The sequence below is a fragment of the Hippoglossus hippoglossus genome, chromosome 7 (genome assembly GCF_009819705.1).
Source record: "Hippoglossus hippoglossus isolate fHipHip1 chromosome 7, fHipHip1.pri, whole genome shotgun sequence".
NCBI classification, from domain to species: domain Eukaryota; kingdom Metazoa; phylum Chordata; class Actinopteri; order Pleuronectiformes; family Pleuronectidae; genus Hippoglossus; species Hippoglossus hippoglossus.
The window spans coordinates 12,948,749-12,970,473 of record NC_047157.1 but is presented as its reverse complement, the minus strand read 5'-3'; the positions used below and the strand labels follow the sequence as shown (position 1 = coordinate 12,970,473).

The following is a 21,725-nucleotide window of genomic DNA, read 5'->3' as shown; positions in this document are numbered from 1 at the left end:
TCCCTGTCTCCCTCACTCCCCCTTTCTCTCCCCCTCAATCCATCTGCATCATGTCGATCTGTCAGACTGCCAGTGTCTGTTCCAATTAGATTCCACTTAATACACGTAACCTCGATTAACACGCAATCAAGCCCAGATAAATCACGTCCTTTAAGTCCCCCCCTCTGCCTCTCCTGTGTTGCTTTGCATCACTCAGTTTTCCCCAACAAGCTTTCTTCGCCACAGTCGTCGGTCACAGTGTATAAAATCACACCCCGGCTGCACGAGCAGGTAAACTTGGTCCTCGGTGGTTGCATTTCGCAGCAGACACAGGTGCTTTTCACCTCAAAAACCAAGCGCTCTATCTTAGTGTGCGTCTCACTTCTGTTTCCAGCAGTGTGGAGTTTCTCTTGTGTTTCCAGCACACTCTTTGCCGGTGCCCTCCTCACCCCTGAAGATGAAGGTGTCTTAATTACATCTTTGGTTAAAAAGCTACAAAAGACACCCTGGGCTTTCTCTACATTGCAGGAGGCTGTGTAGTCTATTGTCTCTGTGACCTTTTTAGCTAGCGGACAATTGGTTTGACTAGATTACAAATTAAGACGCAGCACCAGGCACTTAGAAAGCAAGTCTGTTAGAGAGCCGTTCCATTACTACCAGTCTGTGAAAGCCACCGGGCCATACGGTTTTAGCATCACACAAATGGACACGAAAGTCAGGCGTCACATGCTCATTGTTCCGCATCTATAAAATATAAAGTTACATTTGCTTTAATGATATCTGCAGTGCCAAAGTGAGTCTTTGCCAGTGGCAGAAAAGGAAAAACACACAAAGCGACTACAGAGCTTAGGATTCAGGGCTGATTATAATTCTTTTAACAAAGTTAATAATTTACACTGTTTATGCTAATAGCAGAAAAAAGGACTGTTGAATTACCAAACAGCAAATACCAGTAAAAATACAAACCAAATGAAAACAACCTGGGGCAGTGAAAAAGCACACGCAGCACTCTTGGGGTCTTCTTTTATTAATCGCAGCTAAAAGTGCTAACATTGACATGTTGAACAGATTAGCCTCTTTAATAATGGGGCGGGTCAACATGGCTACCGCTGCTGATCCATGAGGATATCCTGTCGGGAGGCGCATAGATGGTGTGTTTCATATCCTGACCCTTGCCTCTGTGGAGCTAGCCCCTGCACTAAAGATATACTGAGTCTGGCCTGTGCTCGGATGAGGAATAAAGCTCTCTTTTTTCTTCTATTGCTTATTGTAGTTTTGATTATACCCTTTTCTCAAATTGTTAAAAGTATGGCAGTTGTCATTTGTTGTATTATGAAATCTGATCTGATCTATCTGACTGCATGGTTACCGTTTTTTTGTGCTGTGTTCAAAAGTGGAAGCTGTGGCAGTTAGAGATCTGGTTTTGTTTCACACGGCGACAGCTTGTGTCATACACGCTCAGGCTGCCGCTGTACAGCATTAATGGTTTTAAATATCTCAATGCTAGTTAGAGCTGACAAGGCCTGCCGGTGTGCGGTGTGTAAATAGGGCTTGGATTTAAAATAAATTAAGCTATGAGAAAGGCTCAGGTTGATCCATTTCTTATCTCCTCTGCTGCCTTGTCAGCCCCCGAGCCCTTTCAAATAGTGCGGACAAGTTAAGGGACCAGCACAACTCATTCACAGTTTCCAGCAGGCTGTGAGAAGGACCTGTTGTTAGTGCTTATTGATGAAGAATGTATTTATATAACTACAGTAGATACTATACTTGTTCAACTTCCTTGAAACTGTTGATCTCTGCAGAACCAATTAAAAAGTTGCGCGTGTTTTATTTAATTAGTATTGGGTGCAAACAAAATGAGTATTGAATTGACACCCGATATCCCTCTGCCCTGTCTTTTTCCATTTATAAACTCCATCCACGGCCACAACAATGTTGCAGTGTCTCTTTAAAAGGGCTGACAGTTTTGACTATAAGTTGAGCTCAATTTTTTTTTCTCTTTCCCAGAGAAAAAAAATGGGGAATAACGCTGATGAGTTTTAACAGCTTCAGCCGGGCGATGGGCAAATATAATAAGTGTTTTCGTAGACGTCACCATTGATTATCTCATCTGGGCATTTTGGGTGAATGTAGTGGATTTAGAGGCTCGTCTCCCATTGTGCTGACATCACCCTTTAACAAACCAAATTAAATCATGGCTAAAATCATTTGAAACTCTCCCAGTGTCTGTCTCAAATGCCCAAACAATGAAAGTCTGGGAAAAATTCAAAGGGAGCGCTGTGTTCATTTGAGTGTGCGTGTGTGTGTGTGTGTGTGTGTGTGTGTGTGTGTGGTTGTGGGGGATGGGGGGGAGGGGGGGTGCACTGTGGAAATGGGGGCAAATTTACCCTCACACTGAATAATGGAGTAAGGCGAGACAATTTTTTTAACACATTCTTTAGAGAAATTATGTGACACAGTACTGTACAGGCAGACTTTTACTCATACAGTTGTCTTTGTAGTCTTTTAGAAATAACTTAATATAATGTGTATTTAATTTTTCTTTGATTTGTATTTGCATTTGAACGTATGGAAACTCGGGCCTCAGCGAGGAAAGCTCTGTGTAAGGAAAATCTTAGAAGGCTCATAAAACACCCGCCCAAGTCAGTCTTGATATAGCTGTAATTTTATAGATAGAAAGTCCGATTAAAGGGCACGAGTGTCCAGTTTCCATACTCTGGCAATGTTTCATGGAAAATGTGTTTCGATACTGGGACCACTTTGACACCACAGACAGGGAAAGACAAAATGACACCTGTATATTATATAAACACATTTTGGTGACGTGCAATCACAGAAAGTCACAAGCATGCCTGTCTCTTTTAGTTACCCTGACCAGTAATATGTTTTTTATACACTATATATGAAAATATAATTTAGTTTTACAATATCACAATGTAAATGTATTGCAGTCTTTAAATAAATGACTAGTTACAAAGTTGCAATGAGTAAAAGTATTTCATTATTCTATATCAAGGTATTTAACTGTTGTTGTGTGTTTGCCATAAGATCGGCACAACATGCACGGCTTGGACACACAGGGATTCGTCAGCTGTCCCGTTTCACCACTCGCGTGCCGTGGTCTGCCACCCATGACCTTGTGAGGCGAACAAAGGGGTGTGTGAGAAAGAAAGAGAAAGTGAGTGAGTGAGTGAGTGAGAGAGTGAGAGAGTGAGTGAGTGTAAAGGTACGTGGAGGTGGTGGTGGGAGGGGGCAGGAGTGGTTCTGCTAAGGGCCTCAACTCAGCCAATGTGGCCTGATGTGACAGGATTAGCTAAGCCCCAGTGAGCATGGCTGGTACTCTGTGTGTGTGTGTGTGTGTGTGTGTGTGTGTGTGTGTGTGTGTGTGTGTGTGTGTGTGTGTGTGTGTGTGTGTGTGTGTGTGTGTGTGTGTGTGTGTGCGCGCGCACGCACGCAGCAGACTGGGAACCCAGAACTGCTGCTTGCCACCAGCCGAGCCAAGACAAGACATTGGTAGATCAACAGTGTGTCAGCCCATCGCTGCCGTCCAGCCTCAGCCCTCAGCACCTTCCCCCTTCCACCAATGGGAGCGAGCCAGAGCGCAGAAGATACAGCCAAGGGAGTCAAGATACAGTCGGGGGAGACACAGTGGGGGACTAGTGGGCGGGCAGCTGGGGCTAAAGTGAACGTGAGTTGGAAAATGATCCTATTAAATTGAATTAAAGAGGCAGTCTTCATTTACCCCAAGAATGATGGATTTGGATAATTAACAGCGTTAATGGGGACTGGTTAAAGAGGGCAAGGGAAACCGGTGATTGCAGACACAGAGTAAAGGGGCCAGGTCAGACCTATACTGTAGTCAGGCCGGCGGCCCATGAGGGAGGGTCCTTGTTGTTTTTTTAAATCCATTTTTTACCTTGCCCCAACCCATGGTCACTTGTTAGGAGTTAATTTATAAGCATTTCCAGACTTTGGCACACTGTTCGGAAATGCTACAAATCCCCCTTAACTCTGTCTTTTTCAAGGTGCTTTCTTTTATTTCTTACGCTACCTTAATAAAAGAGCAGCGGATGTAAGATGATCTGAACTCAGACGATCAAAGGCTGTTGTGTTGTGTGTATTTGCGCTGGGCCCCGCTGAGTCGCACGCATGTAAGAAGGAAATTAAAACCAATAGAAGAGTGTCATTGATGATTATGTAGGTTTAGTGTCGATATATTTTGTGGTAGTGTGCTGCAGCAGTGAGTGCATTATACCAGTTTAATGCCCTCATCTCGGGACCTAATTATGGCACTAGTGTGTGTGCAAAAATTGTGTGTGTGTGTGTGTGTCTGCATGCACATGTGGTGGTGTACTTGTGCGCCTGGGTTTCACTTTGGTCAGTGCACAAACCCTATCTGCATGTCCTTAATTCTCAATGATGTGCAGGCCCCGGGCAGTGTGTGTGATGGAGAGGATGCCTGTTTGCCAAGTTGAAGTGATCGGGCGGGAGGGCATGGGCCCTCTGAAAAATCCTGCTGCCTTGCTCACAGCAGCCGACCGCTGATAGTGCGTCACTAGTTTCCACAGTCTAGTCAGGACTAGTGACACCCTGCCACAAAGGAGTCAGATTTATAGGGCATTATGTGTCATCGGGTAATCTGCAGCTCGTCTATCGCTTCACAAATAATAGCTAATCCTGAAGAAGGACTAGTTAGCCTCATATACACAATCTCAGCTGCAGCCTTACTAATTCTTTTTTATCTCTTACATGCAGTTTTTTTTCTCTGTGCTGCGTTGTTTGAGGTCGCGCTGTTTCCTTTTGACATAAAGCTGTGGACGTAATCAATTTCGACAGTTGTAGACGCACACTCAACTCTACATTATCCCTGGCTGGTGTGTACCACAGCTCACCTGAACCCTGATTAGGCAGAGAATGTCTTAAGTAAGGGGATCAAATAATTTTATGCTACTTTTCTCCTTTTAAAAAAATTAACACCACAGTTGCATGGGCGCGCGTGTGTGTGTGTGTGTGTGTGTGTGAGGGAGAGAGTGATAGAGTGTGTGGAAAAAAACAATCTCATCAAGCAGGAGGCCGTTTGCTTAGCAAGAGCTGACAGTCTTTGTGTATGTAAATGAAGAATTTAGACTAATGGAGTTGAACCATTTCTAATTTTGTGATGGCAAGAGGATTTTGATTGAAAGTAATTAAGCAAGCTAGCTGTAAAATTAATTAAAGCAAAAGGAGGGGGGGGGGGACTTTTATTGGATTGGATAGCGATATAGCTGCTGTCAGGCAGGGGGACAAATGGGGGTGACCTGGATTCTCTGCCCTCCCTCCTCCCACTCGGGACTTTTATGTCACTTTAATCTCCTTAGAGCGGCTGGTGTGCATTTGTTCGAAATAATCAAGGAAATATGGTCAGAAATTGTCAGCTTTCAGATCTAATTTACCTGACAGCCTCGCAAGTGTGTGTGCACGCGCAAGTATGCATGTGACAGTGGCAGGTCCTTTTTTTCCCCTTGCCCTCTCCTCAGCTTGGTGGAAAATGCTTTTGACAGTCTTGAAGCATCTTGGTTGTTGGAGGGTGGGGAAGACGAGGAACTTGGGTGGCTTTAAGATGGACATTTCAATGAGGCGTGTTTGGCCCGGCTTAGCACCTCTGACACCGTTGTGTGCATGCACACACACCAACATGCTTAATTGCCTCTGCAACATATTCAGACTGCACTCGGCCACGCTAGCAGCACTTGACGGCTTCTGTTTTCTGCAGGTAGCCTGAACGAGCAGAAGAAGATTACAGCCTTGACAAAGCCTGTTACAGCTACTTAACCACTGACAAATAAGATTGCCCAATCCCGCACAAATAGAAATGGAACTTATTGTCCTCTGAGTTTTGAAAAAACTCTGAAAAACAACTAAATCATGTTTAGATTTTCAGAATATTTTCCCTTGAGTGTTTCATCTTAAGCTTATAATTGGAAAACCGTGATGCTGGTAAAAGTATCTACCACTTGTGAAATTTGTGATAAACTAATAATCAGTCATAAAATAGTCCCACTAATGTCCTGCGACATCTATATGGCTTCGCACCGTATGGGGTCCGTATTAAAGGTCCACAGGGTTTCCCACAATTCCACAGTGGGTGAGATGCCACTTCCTCTTAAAGCGTCTCAGGGCTTGCTGGTGGTGACATAGGGTCTCAGTGTGGTCCTCCGTACCCCCTGAAGAGACAGTTAATTAAGGCTTGGGTCCAGACAACGCTGCCGGGACTCTCACCCACCACACCATCGTCTGCCCCTGCTGCCGCCGCTCCCCTCCTTAGCTCTGCAGCCAACGGGGGCCTCTGGGAAAGCGGAGCGCCAGGGCTGCGCCACCATCGGGGCCCCTAACGGGATTAGGAGTCCTCTGAAAATAGGACCTTAGCCCCGAAAGCCTCTCACCCACCTTCATCTGCCCAAAGTATCCCCCTCACTTCACCCCCAGCCCTCCTCTCCCCCTATAAGACGACTCCACCCGCGCTCCGTTTTATCAATTAATGTAATAAAAGGTGGAACAAAGAGCTTTCTTTCCCCAGCTCTGTAATTAGAGGGGGAGCTCTCCTGAGGACCGGCATTCCTTGGGCCCGAAAAACATGATTCTCACCCCCCCTTCCACGATGCCGCCACCACTCAAGCGGAACATGGCTCCTCGATGTATAAGGGTGATAATGTAAATGTAGCGTAGTCTGCAAGGCAAACCCGGCACAACCTATTTTGCGGCAGCTTTATCTAAGTGTGAACAAATGAATGTAACATTTGGAAGAGTGATACATTATTAACTCTAATTGTTTCCTTTATAACGCACACATACATTCACTGTCACCTTCACTTCGGCTCGCACAAGTACATGCACTCGGAATCACTCTTGTCACGGTCCCTATTCTAACACGTTACGTGTCACCACACACTGCTAACAAATGTGATAAAACCACCTGAATCGAGAATATCAGGTATGATGTCGGCCTATGTGTGTTTTTGTCTGTTAAGGTGAGATACAGGAGACTTCACCGTGTGTGTCTAACTCTCTTCCTCTCTCGTGCTTAACTGTGTCTACACTGGTGTGAAAGTTAAGGAGAGAGACAGAGCGCCCGTTTTCACAACCACCGGAGCTTTAGATAGGAATTAGTTTTACAGCATATGCAAATGTTCCCCCTTGAAAAAAGGGGGTCTTTAAGTGACAGGTTGATATGTGATTAAACGACAATTAGAGTGCTGAAAATAAGTGTCGGCAGTAGGTCAAGCACCGGGCGGCTCAGCTAAAAGGTAGCCGACTATTGAGGAGAAAACACTCCCAGGCAGAGGCCATGCAGGAAAAGGACCCAAAACAAATTAGAGAGGTAAGGGGGGGGGGGGGGGGGGGGGGGGGGGGGGGGGGGGGGGGGGGGGGGGGGGGGGGGGGGGGGCAAGGTTGGCACTCCAATAAAGCCACAACAAAAACAAGTTCTGTGCTCTGCCTGGATTACAAAAGACCGACTATTCACGATTAGAGGAGGATCCTGTTTTCATTAAACCATCGCTGAGCACAGATACAGTACAAGAACCTGCAGAGTGTGTCGGCATCACACTTGAGTGTGTAACCATTACGGGACTCCTCGGTGATGATGATGTGCCTGTTTGCCTTATTTTAACCTTTAGTGCCCCCAGGCCGGATCAGAAGCAGTCATCAGACCTACGGTGTTGGCTGCGCTACACACCTCTTCTGCCCTTTAAGTTAAAAGTACACAGATCCTCCGTCTTTCTACAACACACACACATAAACATACAGGCAGAGACATAAAAGGGCTCACGCTTATTCTGGCAACAGATGGCCCTGTCCCTATAATCCCCTTTGATGCTGCGGTGGGCAGTGGCTCCTGAACATCTCCGAAGCCAAAGCCCCAACAAAACTTGAGCTACTTTTCCTTTAACTGACCCCAATTGCCAAAGAGCTGTCAGCTGTCAGACCTGGTTAAGAGTGTCTTTACTGGGAGAGACTGAAGGGCACAGGTTTCTCTCTCTCTCTCTCTCTCTCTCTCTCTCTCTCTCTCTCTCTCTCTCTCTCTCTCTCTCTCTCTCTCTCTCTCTCTCTCTCTCAGCTTCCTGTTTGTTTTCTGTCACAGAGGCTTCATTCCACCTCCATGACACGACTATGAAAGCAGGTTGACCGTGGCGCTCTGACTCGCGGTATAAACGGCACTTATTTCGCCACCCCCCCTGCCCTGCTCCTTCCAGAAGGTGAAAAAGTGAACCAACCTCCTCGAGCTTTTTCGGAGCCACAGATGGCAGGAGGTCGGGCTAAGAGGCTTAGATTTCATCAGAGAGCTCACCTTAATTATTGTCAATTGTAAGAAAAGAGGGTATTTTTTTGGCTTGTGTAACTTCCATACTTTATGTAGAAATAATATTAAAATTGCACTAAATCCCTTATTTTCTAGAAACAGTTTGTTTGACAGAATTACAAATAGATTTTTTACATTTATATGTAAATGGTTTCTGCCGTTAAGAGAGCTAGCCTTTTGATGTTGATGAAATCTGTAGAAAAATCTGTTCATCTATCCAAGAAAAAAGTTCAGTTTCTGATAAAATAAAAATCCCTGCGGTAGTGTTTAGCTCACAAATAGGGTTTAAACATATATTGAAGCCTCAACCCTTATTTTAGAGCATTCATAGAAGTCATTGTAGTTTGATTCTTAACTGTAGCTGAAGAATAGGATTTTTTGTGTGTCATCCATTCCACTTTATTCCTATATTCTCTGATTATGAACGTAGAGGGCTCCGTTAAACACCCATGATTAAATTGAAGATCACTCTCCCAAATGTTTGAGTAAACCAGCAGCGCGGAGCACTTTGCTTTCTTATTAATTTTGCACTGTAAATAGATTCAAACGTGAACTGGTGTCGTAACCTTTGTCTTAAATAATTTCCTCCTCCTAATGTGTGAGCTCCATTCTCGGGCCTCTAATTGGAGGACAGCAGTTAAATGTCTCTTTAGGTGCAGAGGCGACTGATCGCAAAAGTCTCTTATTCTGTTTTATTTGGAAAGCACCGGATTCAAACACAAATGTGGGAGGGGGGGGGGGCAAATTAGTGCTCGCTGGCTGTGCGATTTCAAAGAAATCCTCTGTACAGTTCGATTATGTATTATCATTTGAGAGCTTTGGGGGATAATCATCGCTGAGATTTGCTCACATTTCCAGCAGGTCTGCTGAGATGCATGTACGTAGCTAATGGGATTGGGCTTTTTTTCTATCCCTCTCCTGTGGCATTATAGAGCTGGCAGCTGAACTTGAACGGATGCGCATGGTGCTGAGTCGTGCACAGGACTATTTCAAGACTGAAATGCGATTGTTTTAATACTTTAATCCACCTGTCCTTGGCATTCAGGATGTTGCAGAAGTTGCCTAATTATTTCAGTGCCCTCTATCCTTCCTGTTTGAAATACAACAGAGACAGTGGCTCACGTGTGATAATGAATTAGACGATCATAAACACCGAATTTACAAAGAAGAAATCTATGGATCTAATTTATTTCAGGAAGAAGCAAAAAAAAATCTGTTTTTCTGCAGGGTCCAGAATGTGATGAACTCTCGAAACTTACTTAAAAGAATGTATAGGCATATTGACATTTTTAAAATGCATATATGCAAAGAGGATGGGAAATGCCCCAAATCACTTTAAAGAGCGAGACATTAAACAAGAATTCTCTGAATTGTCCCTGGTTCCGACCGCGATAGTCTGCAAACACAAATATTTTCTTTTAATTAAAAAGGCCTCATCTCGTTGTATCCTCCCCCAAGCCTGCTGCCAGCTCTCAACGACCCCCCAATGCACACACACACACACGCACGCACACGCACACACGCACAAGCACGCACGCACACACACACACACACACACATATGAATACACACTCTTCTGATGCTTTTTTAAAACCCAGTCGCACTCAGAGTCACATACATGCAGCCAAATTTGAGAGTGGCGAATAAACGTGTCCTGGGCCATGGCTTCCTTTTGACTAGCTGCTAATCTGTCAGAGGCTGGTTGTCAATTGAGAACCAGGGACACCAGCAGTGACGGCTGCCCAGTTCACTGATAGCCCCCTGAGGGACAGTTAACCCTCGAACACCCCCCACCTACAAAAAAAAAAAACTCTCTCTCTAGTGCAGTCCTCCCACTTCCACCCTTCCCCCTGTCTGGTCCAGCCTACCAGAAGCTGGCACTAAAAGTGTGTGTGTGTGTGTGTGTGTGTGTGTGTGTGTGTGTGTGTGTGTGTGTGTGTGTGTGTGTGTGTGTGGGGGGGGTAAAAGATTGGTGGTTTATGTATATGTGTGTGCATGCTGACTTGGGACAATGGCAGCGGCGGTGTGTGTTTGTGTATCTACGTGTGGTTTGGTTGGGGGTGGTGGTGTGATAGTAATGCATGTTGATGGTTTCAGAGATACTTCATTTCAGAAACAGGGGCCTCATTAACTGTAGTCTTCATCAGGCCAGCGAGCAGCGGGCACATTAGGGGTCCACAGGAAGTTAGAGTACAGCAGGAGAGTGCATTAGGGAGGCCTGGGGAGACACACTCCCTCTCTTCCCCTCAGTTCCACTTCCACCTCCAGCTCTTTTCTATATCTTAATGCACCTTTCAGAGGAATTTGGATAGAGGTCAATAATTATGCTCTTTAAATTATTCAGCCGAGGTCCTCTGTAATTGTGCTTTTTAGAGCTCGGACATTGACAGCATGGTTTACTGCGCCGCATGTGGGGCCTGGCCTGCAGACCGGATGAAATTAGTATAGAAAAAGAGAAAGAGCGGGTGAGTGCGTTTCGCTGCTTTCATCGCTAACTGATGTAGGATTGATCTTCATTTCTGAAATGTCAATACACGTCTACGCAAGACGAACAAATTAACTCATTTGCCGAGCGAATTTGTCAGCACATCAAGTTCGGATGTCTTTTAAACAGGCGTCAGGGCCGAGTCGGTCTGTGGTGGGCATGTTGGCGTCAGAGCGCGGCCACCAGCCCCTCTGTGGGAATGTTTGGTTTGGGACGCAACTGTGTTATTTTTGTGACATCGAGGAGAAGAAAGCACAATCTGCAAGGGTAGCGGAAAAAAAAATCAGCAAACTTTCTCTACAAAGCCAGCCCCGGCAACGTTTGACTGCACATGATAACATCGTCCGTCCGAACAACAAGTCCTCTTTCAGCTACAGATTATTAACACATCGCTGAGAGTGGCGGAGAGCATTTCACTGTTGTCACAGGGTCTAATATTTATATTTATCTAGTTGGGAGAGGCATTGACAAACATGTCACACACCTGCAGTTTTCTCGTATGTGCTACTGCAGTTTGGTGTCAAAGAAAGAGCCTGTACAGTAGAGTTTTGTTTAGGCAAGAGGAAGACTGTAATTACTGTCTGGCGATTCATCTAGTCACTGCATAAAATAGTGTTTATCCAGTCGCCCGTGTTTCTGTCGAGGCTGAGGGAGGGGAGGGTCATGTTTTGCACAAGTGAGACAGCTAGGGCAATCAGGAGAAGAATCGTGACTCCAAAACATTCAGCCTTTCTTTCTTCTGTCTCTCTTCCTCTCTTTGTACCTCTCTTTTTCTCTCGCTCTCTCTCTATCAGGTTGAGAACTGGTGCCTCTGAAAATGAGATCTCCCTCACTGACACACCCACACACACAAATAAACATAAAAAGCTAATTTGTTAGCACCCTCATTTCAGAGGCCCGAGCAGGAGAATATTGTTGGAGGGAAAAGAAAATGCTTTGTCAAATGTTGACATGTGTTGCAAACACGAGGCCTTCACCGGAGTGGCTCAGGCACATTGTCGGCACATGAAGAGAGGATGCTTTGAAACAAGATTATCCTCCAAATGGCCCTGCCTGCCTAACCACCCCCCCTCATCTGTACTCCTGTACATAATGTGTGTGCGTCTGCTCGAAGATGCTAAATGATCAGGTCCACTGAAATATTTGTAGGCCTGTTTTCTCACAGAATGAGTCTGGGTGTTATGTGCTGTATATCACTGCACAGCAGAAGGTGTATGTACACATTTGTCCCAGTGCAAGGCCTCATCATCTGGCACATGGTTTCACTTTCACTTGGTTTCTGGGGCCAGAAAGCGCACGTCCCTGTCACCGAGGCTACCTCCCCTTGGCTTTGGGTCAGGGTGACACTGGCAGGGGGGGAGGGAAAAAAAATCCATCACCACCACACCCTGCCCCCACAAAAATGAATAAAAATTGGAAAACAACATGCAAGGTCCACCTAATACAGGAACACTTGCAATATGCTGATGTTTTCTTTTGCACACTGTGTTTGCTAAATTGCCTTTGACTGCGTGCATCAGTAATGAAACTTTATGTCCTTGTGGAGAGGGCAGCAAGTCCGTTCCAGTTAGGACCGGGACGATCTCTCCTGTCTGGCTTTTGTAAGACTTTTTTTTTTTCTAATACACGTCCTTATGAATAAATGAAGCCCATGAAGTCATTTTTTCCATATTTGTGTAAATTGCTTTAAAAGCATTTTATCATGTCATAAAAAAGCGCAATTGATCTGCTGGGCTTAGCCCATTGGACAGCTGTGTGTTTTGTTAATGGCCACTTTGCTCCAAGCAGCTTATTAAAAAATTTATATAGAAATGCTAAAATTGCATAAATTATTTAGATACAGTAAGCATTTTTTTGTTTTGGTCAGGCAGGGAGGGGCTGTTATCAGTATGGAAATTTACCATAGTATATTATCTTCTGAAATATAGTAATATATCTGCCCAGACACATATGTGTCCTCCTCACTGCACCCCCACACATGCAGAGGCGCAGGAAAAAAAGTATATATTTTTTGATGACTTCGTTTCAGCAACCACGGAATGTCACCCATATCCTGGTTGATTGTACTTTCGAGTTTTATGATGTTTTTCCATTGATTTGTTTCCCCGGCGCAGCTGCCGACCTCTATTGAGGGACGAACGTAATCAGCGCTGACGCAAATTAGATGGTTATTCGTTTCGAAAATTGACAGAAAAACAATAAAAAAGATGAAATGCTCCCAAATCAATAGATATAATGAAATTCAAATAATCCGAGAGATGAGGTCTCCATGGCAACTGATAATGTGGAAAAGAAAACAATTTAATAAAGGACAGACACGCTTTGAAAACAGATTGGGGAGGGGGGCGGCTGTAAAGCGGGGAGAGGAGAGCAGAGGAGAGGAGATGGAGGGATAGAGAGAGGGAGGTAGGGAGGTGGAGGGGTGTTTGTGGCTGTAGTGGTTGCTCTATAGCTTGTTTCCCCCGGCGTGTGAAGGATCTGTGTCTGTCCCAAGGACACCGGAATAATTAGAAAAGCTTTCAGGCCAGAAAGTGCAGATTCAGGTTTTAATACACAAAATTATTTCAGGGGCAGTGAATCGGAAAACCATTTGTTGGTGACCTTCCTGAGAGGCCTCCCCCTCCCCGGTACAGGGCAAGATGGAGGCTATGTGGCAGCAGTGCCTGAGTTATGGCATATTTGTGTTTTTATAGAGGCAGGGGGAATGGAGTTGGGGAAGTTGGGAGGGGGATGTGGGGGTAAATGTGTGTGTATGGATGTGTTTTTTGTGCGAGTGTGTGTGTGTGCGTGCATGCATGTGTGTGTGTATGAGTTGGGGGGGTCGTTGGGAGCCCTTCATGATCTGTGCGTGTGATCGTGCGTGCGTGTGTGTGTGTGTGTGTGTATGTGTCTGTTCTAGCAGGAGTTTGGGCAGAGGGAAGGAGAGCAAAGACGAGGAGGGAGAAAGTCAGGCAGCGACAGAGAGAGAGAGAGAGAAAGAGAAAGGGGGAAGTTGCAGATCCGGCTGTATTTACAGATCAGTTGTCAAAAGGAGCCATTTAAGGGGAATGCGCCCGTCCCTGCACTGTGACAGCCGAGGTGCCTGTTTAAAAAGCAAAAGACAACTATGAACCTGAGAGAGAGATAGTCAAACACAGGCTTTTTCTGTTGAAGACAGACAGAGCAGGGGGTGGCGCAGGGAGGCGAGTGGGTGTTAAGTGACTTCATTTGTAGTCTATTTAAGGTATGTTTTACTTGTCCTTGTGCTGCTCTTCCAACGTCTAATACAGGGGGCTGTGTTCTAGTTAGCACAGCGAGGGAATAATGATCTGGTGCATCATTCTTATTTCCCGTAAATACAAATGACTTTCCCTCAACTGCCTTAAAACCTATATTTGATTTCAGTCTTGCTGTTAAGGGAGATTTTCCACTGATGCAAACAATGATAAGTCGACCAAAAGCACGGCTCTGTTTCCCTCATTAGCTTATCACCACTTCAAGTATGTACACTTTCTGGTGGCTTTATTCAACATCCGTGTCCTGCTTTTTTAACATCCTATTTTCTTTATTACTCCTTGTCAACGTTTTGACGGCAGCCTGGTTGGGCGTTGGAGCCTCGTCTGTCAAGCAGTCACTACCATTTTTGTGTCATTATAAGGCTTTGTTTGACTCAAATAAAGGTGATCCACCCTCTGTTCAAATGATACCAAACAGCAGGTCCGGGACAACACGTCTTGAATGCAGATACCCTTATCCTGTTCCACACAGCAATAAATGGAAAAACAAGTCCTCACACAAAGCTCAGCCTCATAATTACTGATCTAATATTTTAATAGCGTAGGATCTGATCTGGATCCGTCATTTTCCTGTAATATGAATCATCATAAACGCTGTTCAACATTTGATGAAAATGTTCTTTGTCTCATAGGTGAAATTAGTTTGTTGCCTAAAACACAAATGAGGTGTTTTGGAGTCGTCACACGTCTACTTTTAAACATTAGTTTCATTCTATTCTTATTAAAAATCTTAAAATCAGTTGTTGGGATGATTTTGCACACAGAAGATAATTACTGGTTTATTTAGATTCAGATAATTAGATCTTTGCTTTCTTTTGCCCAGGGGAGTCAGACCTTATTCAAAGGCAAACAGAGATCTGACATTCTTCAGCAGGACAGCTAATATTCTCCAGTATTGATATTGCAATGTGAAAAGTGCCCCACAAGTAGGAGAGAAACTAGAAATTCCCCACTGTGCACTAGCTAAGAGCCTTCAAATCTAACATGCCAGTGTCAATGAATACTGTTTTCTTTTTTTAAATAAAAAAACTCGGGATAGAATAGAGATCTGAAATACGAGACCCGATAGGCATCCGCTGTGTGTGTTTGTGCACACACACACATAGGACACAAAGCACATGTTATCACTGTCAACAGCAGCAGTAGCAAACAGCAGCAGTTGTTCTGTGTGGGTATGTGTGTTGTGCACGAATCAAAGTGTGTTTGTGTGTGTGTGTGTGTGTGTGTGTGTGCGTGCTTGTGCAGGCCCACAATCTCTCTGGCTGCTGGCTCTGAGGGACCCACTGTAAGTCAATCTGTGTGTTCGTGTGCTTGTGTGTGTGTATTTGTGTGCGTCTGAGCCGCTACTGTACTACTGTACAACACTTCAGGGGCCAGGAGCCAGGACGAGCCCAGCCGAACAGGGCTGGAAAGGGCCAAGGGCCAGCTCCCTGCGCACATCACTCACTTCACACCTGTCTCTCTCTCTCTCTCTCTCTCTCTCTCTCTCTCTCTCTCTCTCTCTCTCTCGCTCTCTCTCTCCAAGACACACACACACGCAAACACATGCACACAGCTCATACAGCCATGCTGCTTTGGCACAGGGCTCTCATTGTAGCAGTGACAGGAGGGAGCCCGTTAAGTGGCTCTCTCTTCCTGGGGCCCGTGCGCATGTGTGTGTGTGTGTGTGTGTATTTTGTTCCCCCATGTGGCTGTGGGGTGGATAAGGGCGATGAAGGACCCCTACCGGTAAAGTGGGTAAACTTGCACAGCCTCGACATCTGTGCTCAGGGAGGGAGGGAGCGAGGGAGGGAGGGGGGAGTGGAGAGGAGGATAGAGGGGGAGGGTAAGGAGGGAGGAGAAATATAGACAGCGAGAGAGGAGGACAGAGTGGGAACAAGGAAAGGAGTGAGAAGGAGAGAGGGCGGGAGAGAGAGAGAGAGAGAGAGAGAGAGAGAGAGAGAGAGGCTTGGCAGAGAGCAGTTGAGGAGAAAATGCCTTGCTTTGTGGAGAGAATTCTTCCAGGGCAGGAGGGAGAGGTGAGACAGAGCGCAGAGGGCGGTCTGCTGCCAGGTAAGACTCTCACACACTTTCCTCTCTGCCTCTCACTCCCTCCCTCTCTCCCCCCTCTCCCCCCTCTCACTCACTCACACACGCACACACACACACACACACACACACACACACACACACACACACACACACACACTGGGGTTGAGTGCTACCTCGAGGTGAACGGGACTGCTACTAGTTGCAGTTGGCATGAGTCAGGCACGCATGTGTAGTGATGTGGTGGGTGGTGTCAAAGTGTGTGTGTGCGAGAGAGAGAGGGAGAGAGAGAGAGAGAGAGAGAGAGGAAACAGAGCAGGTGTAATGTTTATTTTTTGGGACATTTTTTTAGTCTTTAACTACAGATGCACATTTGCACATATCGTGCACTGAATGTGTTGAAGTAGTTTTGATAGTTTGTTGCTTCCTCAAAAGTTTTGTTGTTGACTTTTTGTTCACTCTGCAGTTCCACTTTTACATTTGACACTTTTTTTTATGTTAATACTTTAACTTAACATTTCGGGGAAACTAAAATGCAGTAATTTTCCATTAAGATACAAGTTGCTTTAATTTTAAATAAGATATTGTGAACTTATAAAATACAGTGAATTGTTACAGATGAAACTACACAGCAGTTGATAAAGTAGTTTTATGTAGTTTTAATAAGCTCAACTTCAACCAGCTACCACACTAAAATATTTTCATATAACTATTTATATTTCATATATTTCATTTATCTTTCATAATCCATAAAACCATTTATGTATATTTACTTCTTATATTTTCAAATTTGTACTTTTTAAATAATTCAATAAATAAATAACTTTTATTTAAATATTTTGTTGTGTTACTACTTTTACTTAAGTAAAGCATATGAATACTTTAGACATTAATACTTGCACATTACTTAATTTTATACTAATAGTTTTTATCAAGAAGCACTTTTCAGGTCATTGAAGTAATACAAATACTTTTCTTTTTTAATTGGAAACAGAAATAAAAAGATCTAAATGTGCCACTCAGAAGGTTAAAAATAGAAATAATTAAAAAGCACCATAATCCCTGCACTCTAACGTAAAGTGCAGATGTTTTCAGATCAGACATGCCGTAATTTGCGGTGTTGGTCCAGATTGATTTGTCTGTTTAGATACAGATGTTGTGATGGAGAGGTTTGTCATCGGAGGGATTTTCCACTCTGCTGATAAACACTGTCTGTTGAGAAAAGGCTAAAGAATCCTTCTCTCCCTGCTGGAGACACAGTTCTGAAAGGAATAATTCTCCTCGTGTACAATTAGATTTTCTCCTTTTGGTGAAATAAATACTGTGTGTGTGAACATAAACACAGATTTACATGCGGCCCTGTGGGTGTCTGTCTCTTAAACAGCTTGGGCCTGATTTTTCTTGTTAAGGCCCACAGGAAAAAAAGAAAAGAAAAAGAAAAGAAAGACAAGGCGGAAGTTGGCCAGCTCTAACTTCATGCTTGCTGTTTATTTGTTTTTATAACAAATGGAACCAGCTTCCCGAGTGAAAGGTGAAGTCAGAATTGAATTTGGCTTGCGTTACCGTGGCGATCTGGCAACCGCTCCTGTGTCCCATAGGGCTGCTCCGGTTGCTGTGTGCCGGGCGCGTGTGTTTGTTATTTAACTGGCTGTGTGTGTGTGTGTGTGAGTGTGTGTGCTCCTGCATTACGTGTGTATTGTGTGTGAGTGCATGTGTGTGTGTTTGAGTACTGGGTGGTGGTAGCACCATTCACGAGAGAGACATTTTACTAAGCAGACATTTCCCCCTCTGTTTTCACTCTGACCTGGTAGGAGATTGATGACTGAATTGTGGAGTACATGTTAACAGTAACTGGTGATTTATGAAGATACTTAGGGTAAGTGAGGCCGCACAGGCTGGAAGGGAAGAAAAAGATATAGCCTTTTAAGTTAATGCAAAAATACAGCCTTTTTAAGTAATAATTGTTATTACTACTGCAGGGGTTTGGAGAGAGGTCTGACTTAGAGTTGGATGTGAAGCTTTTCCTTTCATGCACTTCTCTTTTCTTGGATTTTTAACTCCATTCAACAGTGCAAGTTTCTCAAAGAATTTAAAATGTGCGTTTAGAGGAAGGATTCCTTTAAAAAGCTAAATTCAAATATTTGAATGGAAGAGAAATAAAGCCTACTTTTTCCTGGGTAAACCAAGATGGAAAACTTCTCTTGGATGAACCCTTGCACTGCAACAAGTGCACTGTGTGTTTTGGCAGCCCCCCTCAGCCAAAGATCCCTCAGAAAATCCTCATGCAATTTTAGGAGAATCAGATTCTTTCCCTTCGGTTGGCTCGTGAACTCCTTGATATCATGCACATGGAGAATCCTCCTCTCTATTCAAATGTGAGACTCAATCCACTGGGATGTGATCTATGGCGTTTTTAAGGAATAAAGCAATTTTAGGGAATACGGAAGAGTGTTTCCCCGGGAAGAGGGATGGCTTTCATTTTTTTTCAAGGCACCTCTTAGACTGAGTGAAATGTTTCCCCTGTTCGCTCAAGGACGACTTTATTTCTTACCAGGGATTTAACACTCACTCAGTCCCCTCATAAATACAGCGTCCCTCAGCCCTTCGCTAGCCATAACTCATGCACTAACTCTCTAGCTAACTAAACTCATATAGCAGAGCCAACACTTGTTTGTCTTTTACCTCAGCCTTTCTCTCTCCCTCTTCCTCTCTGTCTCTTTCCCTCCCCACCTGATTTATACGTGACAGAATCTACTCTGACTATTGTCTCACCATGCTCCTGTGCTGATCTGCTTGGCCCACTCATGGAGTGGGTTTTAGAAGAAATGTGCATTTGAATATGAGCCAGCCTAATCTCCTTGAGGCTATTTAGAGTGAGCCTAATGCTCCAAGAATGAGCGCGAACAACACCAGAGAAAATGCGGACGTCCCTCTCGGCGTGTCACAACACAACTCAGGTCTCCGAACAACGAAGCGAGTCTTTGATTTGCTGATGAAAATCCCTCTTTAAGGCCAAGGACATAAAAAATCCTACTTTCAAGACACCTGTTGAAGCCCTCAGTCGCCTCAGAAAGGTCGATGTGTGTGGTTTTGTTTTTTGCCTTTATGGCACCTACCTGTGGAATTCAGCATGTTATCCCAATGGTACAATAAATAGCAGACATACAGCCGCTGATAAACTTTCAAGCCATTTCACTCTCAGCAGATGAAAGTGCTCAGGTGGGAAATTACAGTATGGTGGAAGCCTTTACTGATCTGGTGCCGACTGGCATTTTGGGAGGAGACGGCCTTTCTGGCGTGGTTCCCGTATTGGTTGTTAACAGCCTGCTGGTACCTTCTGTTCTCTCTGTTCAGTCCCACTGGCCCGACACTGACAACTCCTCAAGCATCTGAAGACCCTCTGAAGTCAAAATCGCCCATTTTGATGTCTCATGGCAGCACCCGGCGTTTTGTTGTATTTGCGTCTGAAAACACAGGCCCTGCTTGGAGGAATTACCCTCAGCAGTCGTTGGCGCTCGATGGGGGAGGAGGGTTATCGTCCCCCCTTTTCCTCCCCATCTCCCTGCTCTCCTTGCTGTCCTTCCTCTCTTTTTGATCTCGCCATCAAATCTTCCCCGTTTTTTATGAGTGACGTTTACCCGAGAGCAGCTTGGGAAATGGTTGGCTGAAGAAGACGTTTGAGAAAATGCGCCTGAGCAAGCAATCACCTTTGATAAAGCCATAGTTCCAGTGGGAGAGGAAGAAGAAAGCCAAAGAGTACGAGCATTATTGGTAATGAAAAATGCCATGCAAGAGGGAGCATCACTCTGATCCCGGCGTGTTGAACCAACAATGTATAGTACAACAGATGCGGCACCGGTACGTCAAACATTTCTCTCTTGTTGTACAACAATGACCCAGAGGACTGATTTGAAACTGGGATACCACACTGGGCCTTTATTGCACAAATAATCTCATAATACAGCACTCACACAAACACAGTGAGTCGCACACCTGCCGCCGTCAACATTGGCAAACCTTCAGCTGTGGCACCAGTTGGCAAAAGGCTGGCAAGGCTTTTGAGAGCACTGCAAAAGTGGAAGAAATAATGGGGAAGTTGAAGGCAGTTGGAGGCACAGAGAGCAAGAAATATTAGCTCTAGTAATTAGTACCTCCATAGAGAAGCAGCGGAGAGGACAGTGAGGCAAGCAAGTGCACAAAGGAGGCCCCGTGTACAGATAATGATGGGGTATCATTGTAGCTCTGACAGCGTTAATCTTGGAGTGCTTCAGAGTGCGTGTGTGTGTGTGTCTGTGTGTCTGTGTGTGTGCTTGCTCTGTGCAGCACATGTATATACTGCTGGAGTGTATAGGGTCGTGGTAAAGTGCCACCGACTGTCGCCCCACCAGTGAGACCGACCACCTGACAGCGCAGTTTATATGGCTATGTTGACAGTTGCCGCCTCTCACAGCTTCTAGCAGATAGTCCTGAAAATCCACAGCCTCTCGCACAAGCTCACGAAAGCCGAACTCGTCTTTGCAGAAGAGGGAGGAAGAAACGGAGGCGGGAAAAAAAGGGGACGAGCAGTCCAACTTTTCTTTGTGCCCTTTTCCTTTTCTCCCCTTCCCATTTGAAGTTGTGAGACACTCATTTAAGCCTCGCTGCACACCGACACTCAACACACGAGAAAGTGTTATGAATATGTATCAACACAGCATATGGCAGCAGTAGCGCTGGGACTAGGTGTGTCCAGAAGGTAGAGTGCTGCCGATGCATTATTCTCCATTCAAATTACCACAGTAAGAATGCAGCGGGAAGCAGAGAGAGGTGTTCGCCACCTCTTTAGACGGGGCAGGAGAAGAAGTTGGATCACGCGAAACAGCAGGAACAGATGAGCTGTGATGAGCACAGTAGTAGGCTGGCTGAGTTTCCTTGATTTGGTCGATTTTTTCGGCAGGTTCAAACCCAGCACTCGCTGACACGAGCGTGATTAAAAGTGATATTTCTGACACATTAGAATGCGCACGGGAAGTAACCTCCTCTAAAGCGTTCATTATTAGATGCATGACAGACCTGAATATTTATAAAATAGATTTTAATAATTAATAGCAGCAATCTGCTCCCGTAATTCATCAGATTTGCACTTCAACAGAGTATCCGTTTTCACTTTAAAATAATAATAAGAGGAATATTAATGTTGCAGAAATGTAAAACGGGCAGCTGGATACAGCGCAAATAGGCAAGCGCTCCGTGTTCACTTCTGAGGCTTTCCTTTAACGTGTCACTTTTAAAATAAAATTACATTTTAAGCCGTCAACACGGCGCCGTTTGAAAACCTTCAGCTGCTTGTGCTCGACAATTTAGTGAGTGGCTTCTCACAAACGTGGGAAGTCATGAAGATAAAGATGCAGGAAACAAAGTGGGTTTGGTGTAGAATGCAAAAGTAGTCGCTGTGGTTTTATCAAAAGCAAATTTATTTGTTTGAGTGAACTTCCTTTTGTATACTGAGACCAAAAATAGACAGCATTCTTTTTTTTCCCTGTAAAGCTGCTTTGCATGTTTCATCGTTTCACAGTCATTTTTCTCTTTTTTTTCTGCCTTATTGTGTGTGTTGTTTTATCCCATCTTCAGATTCAGCCAC

General features: G+C 44.7%; 1 protein-coding gene across 9 annotated transcripts in view; it reads left to right on the top strand.

Annotated features, from left to right (window-relative positions):
- Positions 1 to 21,725, top strand: part of casz1 (castor zinc finger 1) — a 76,959-nt gene that overhangs the window by 12,715 nt on the left and 42,519 nt on the right. For 6 of the 9 annotated variants that reach the window (XM_034590141.1, XM_034590135.1, XM_034590136.1 and 3 more), the window contains exon 1: positions 15,952 to 16,129. The exons of 1 other annotated variant lie outside the window; for it this stretch is intronic. In XM_034590141.1, coding sequence (XP_034446032.1) covers positions 16,051 to 16,129 — 79 coding nt within the window. In that variant the 5' untranslated portion in view covers positions 15,952 to 16,050. Of the gene's footprint in view, positions 1 to 15,950; positions 16,130 to 21,725 lie in introns of those variants that run through there. 2 more of the 9 variants (XM_034590140.1, XM_034590143.1) reach the window with 2 other exon arrangements.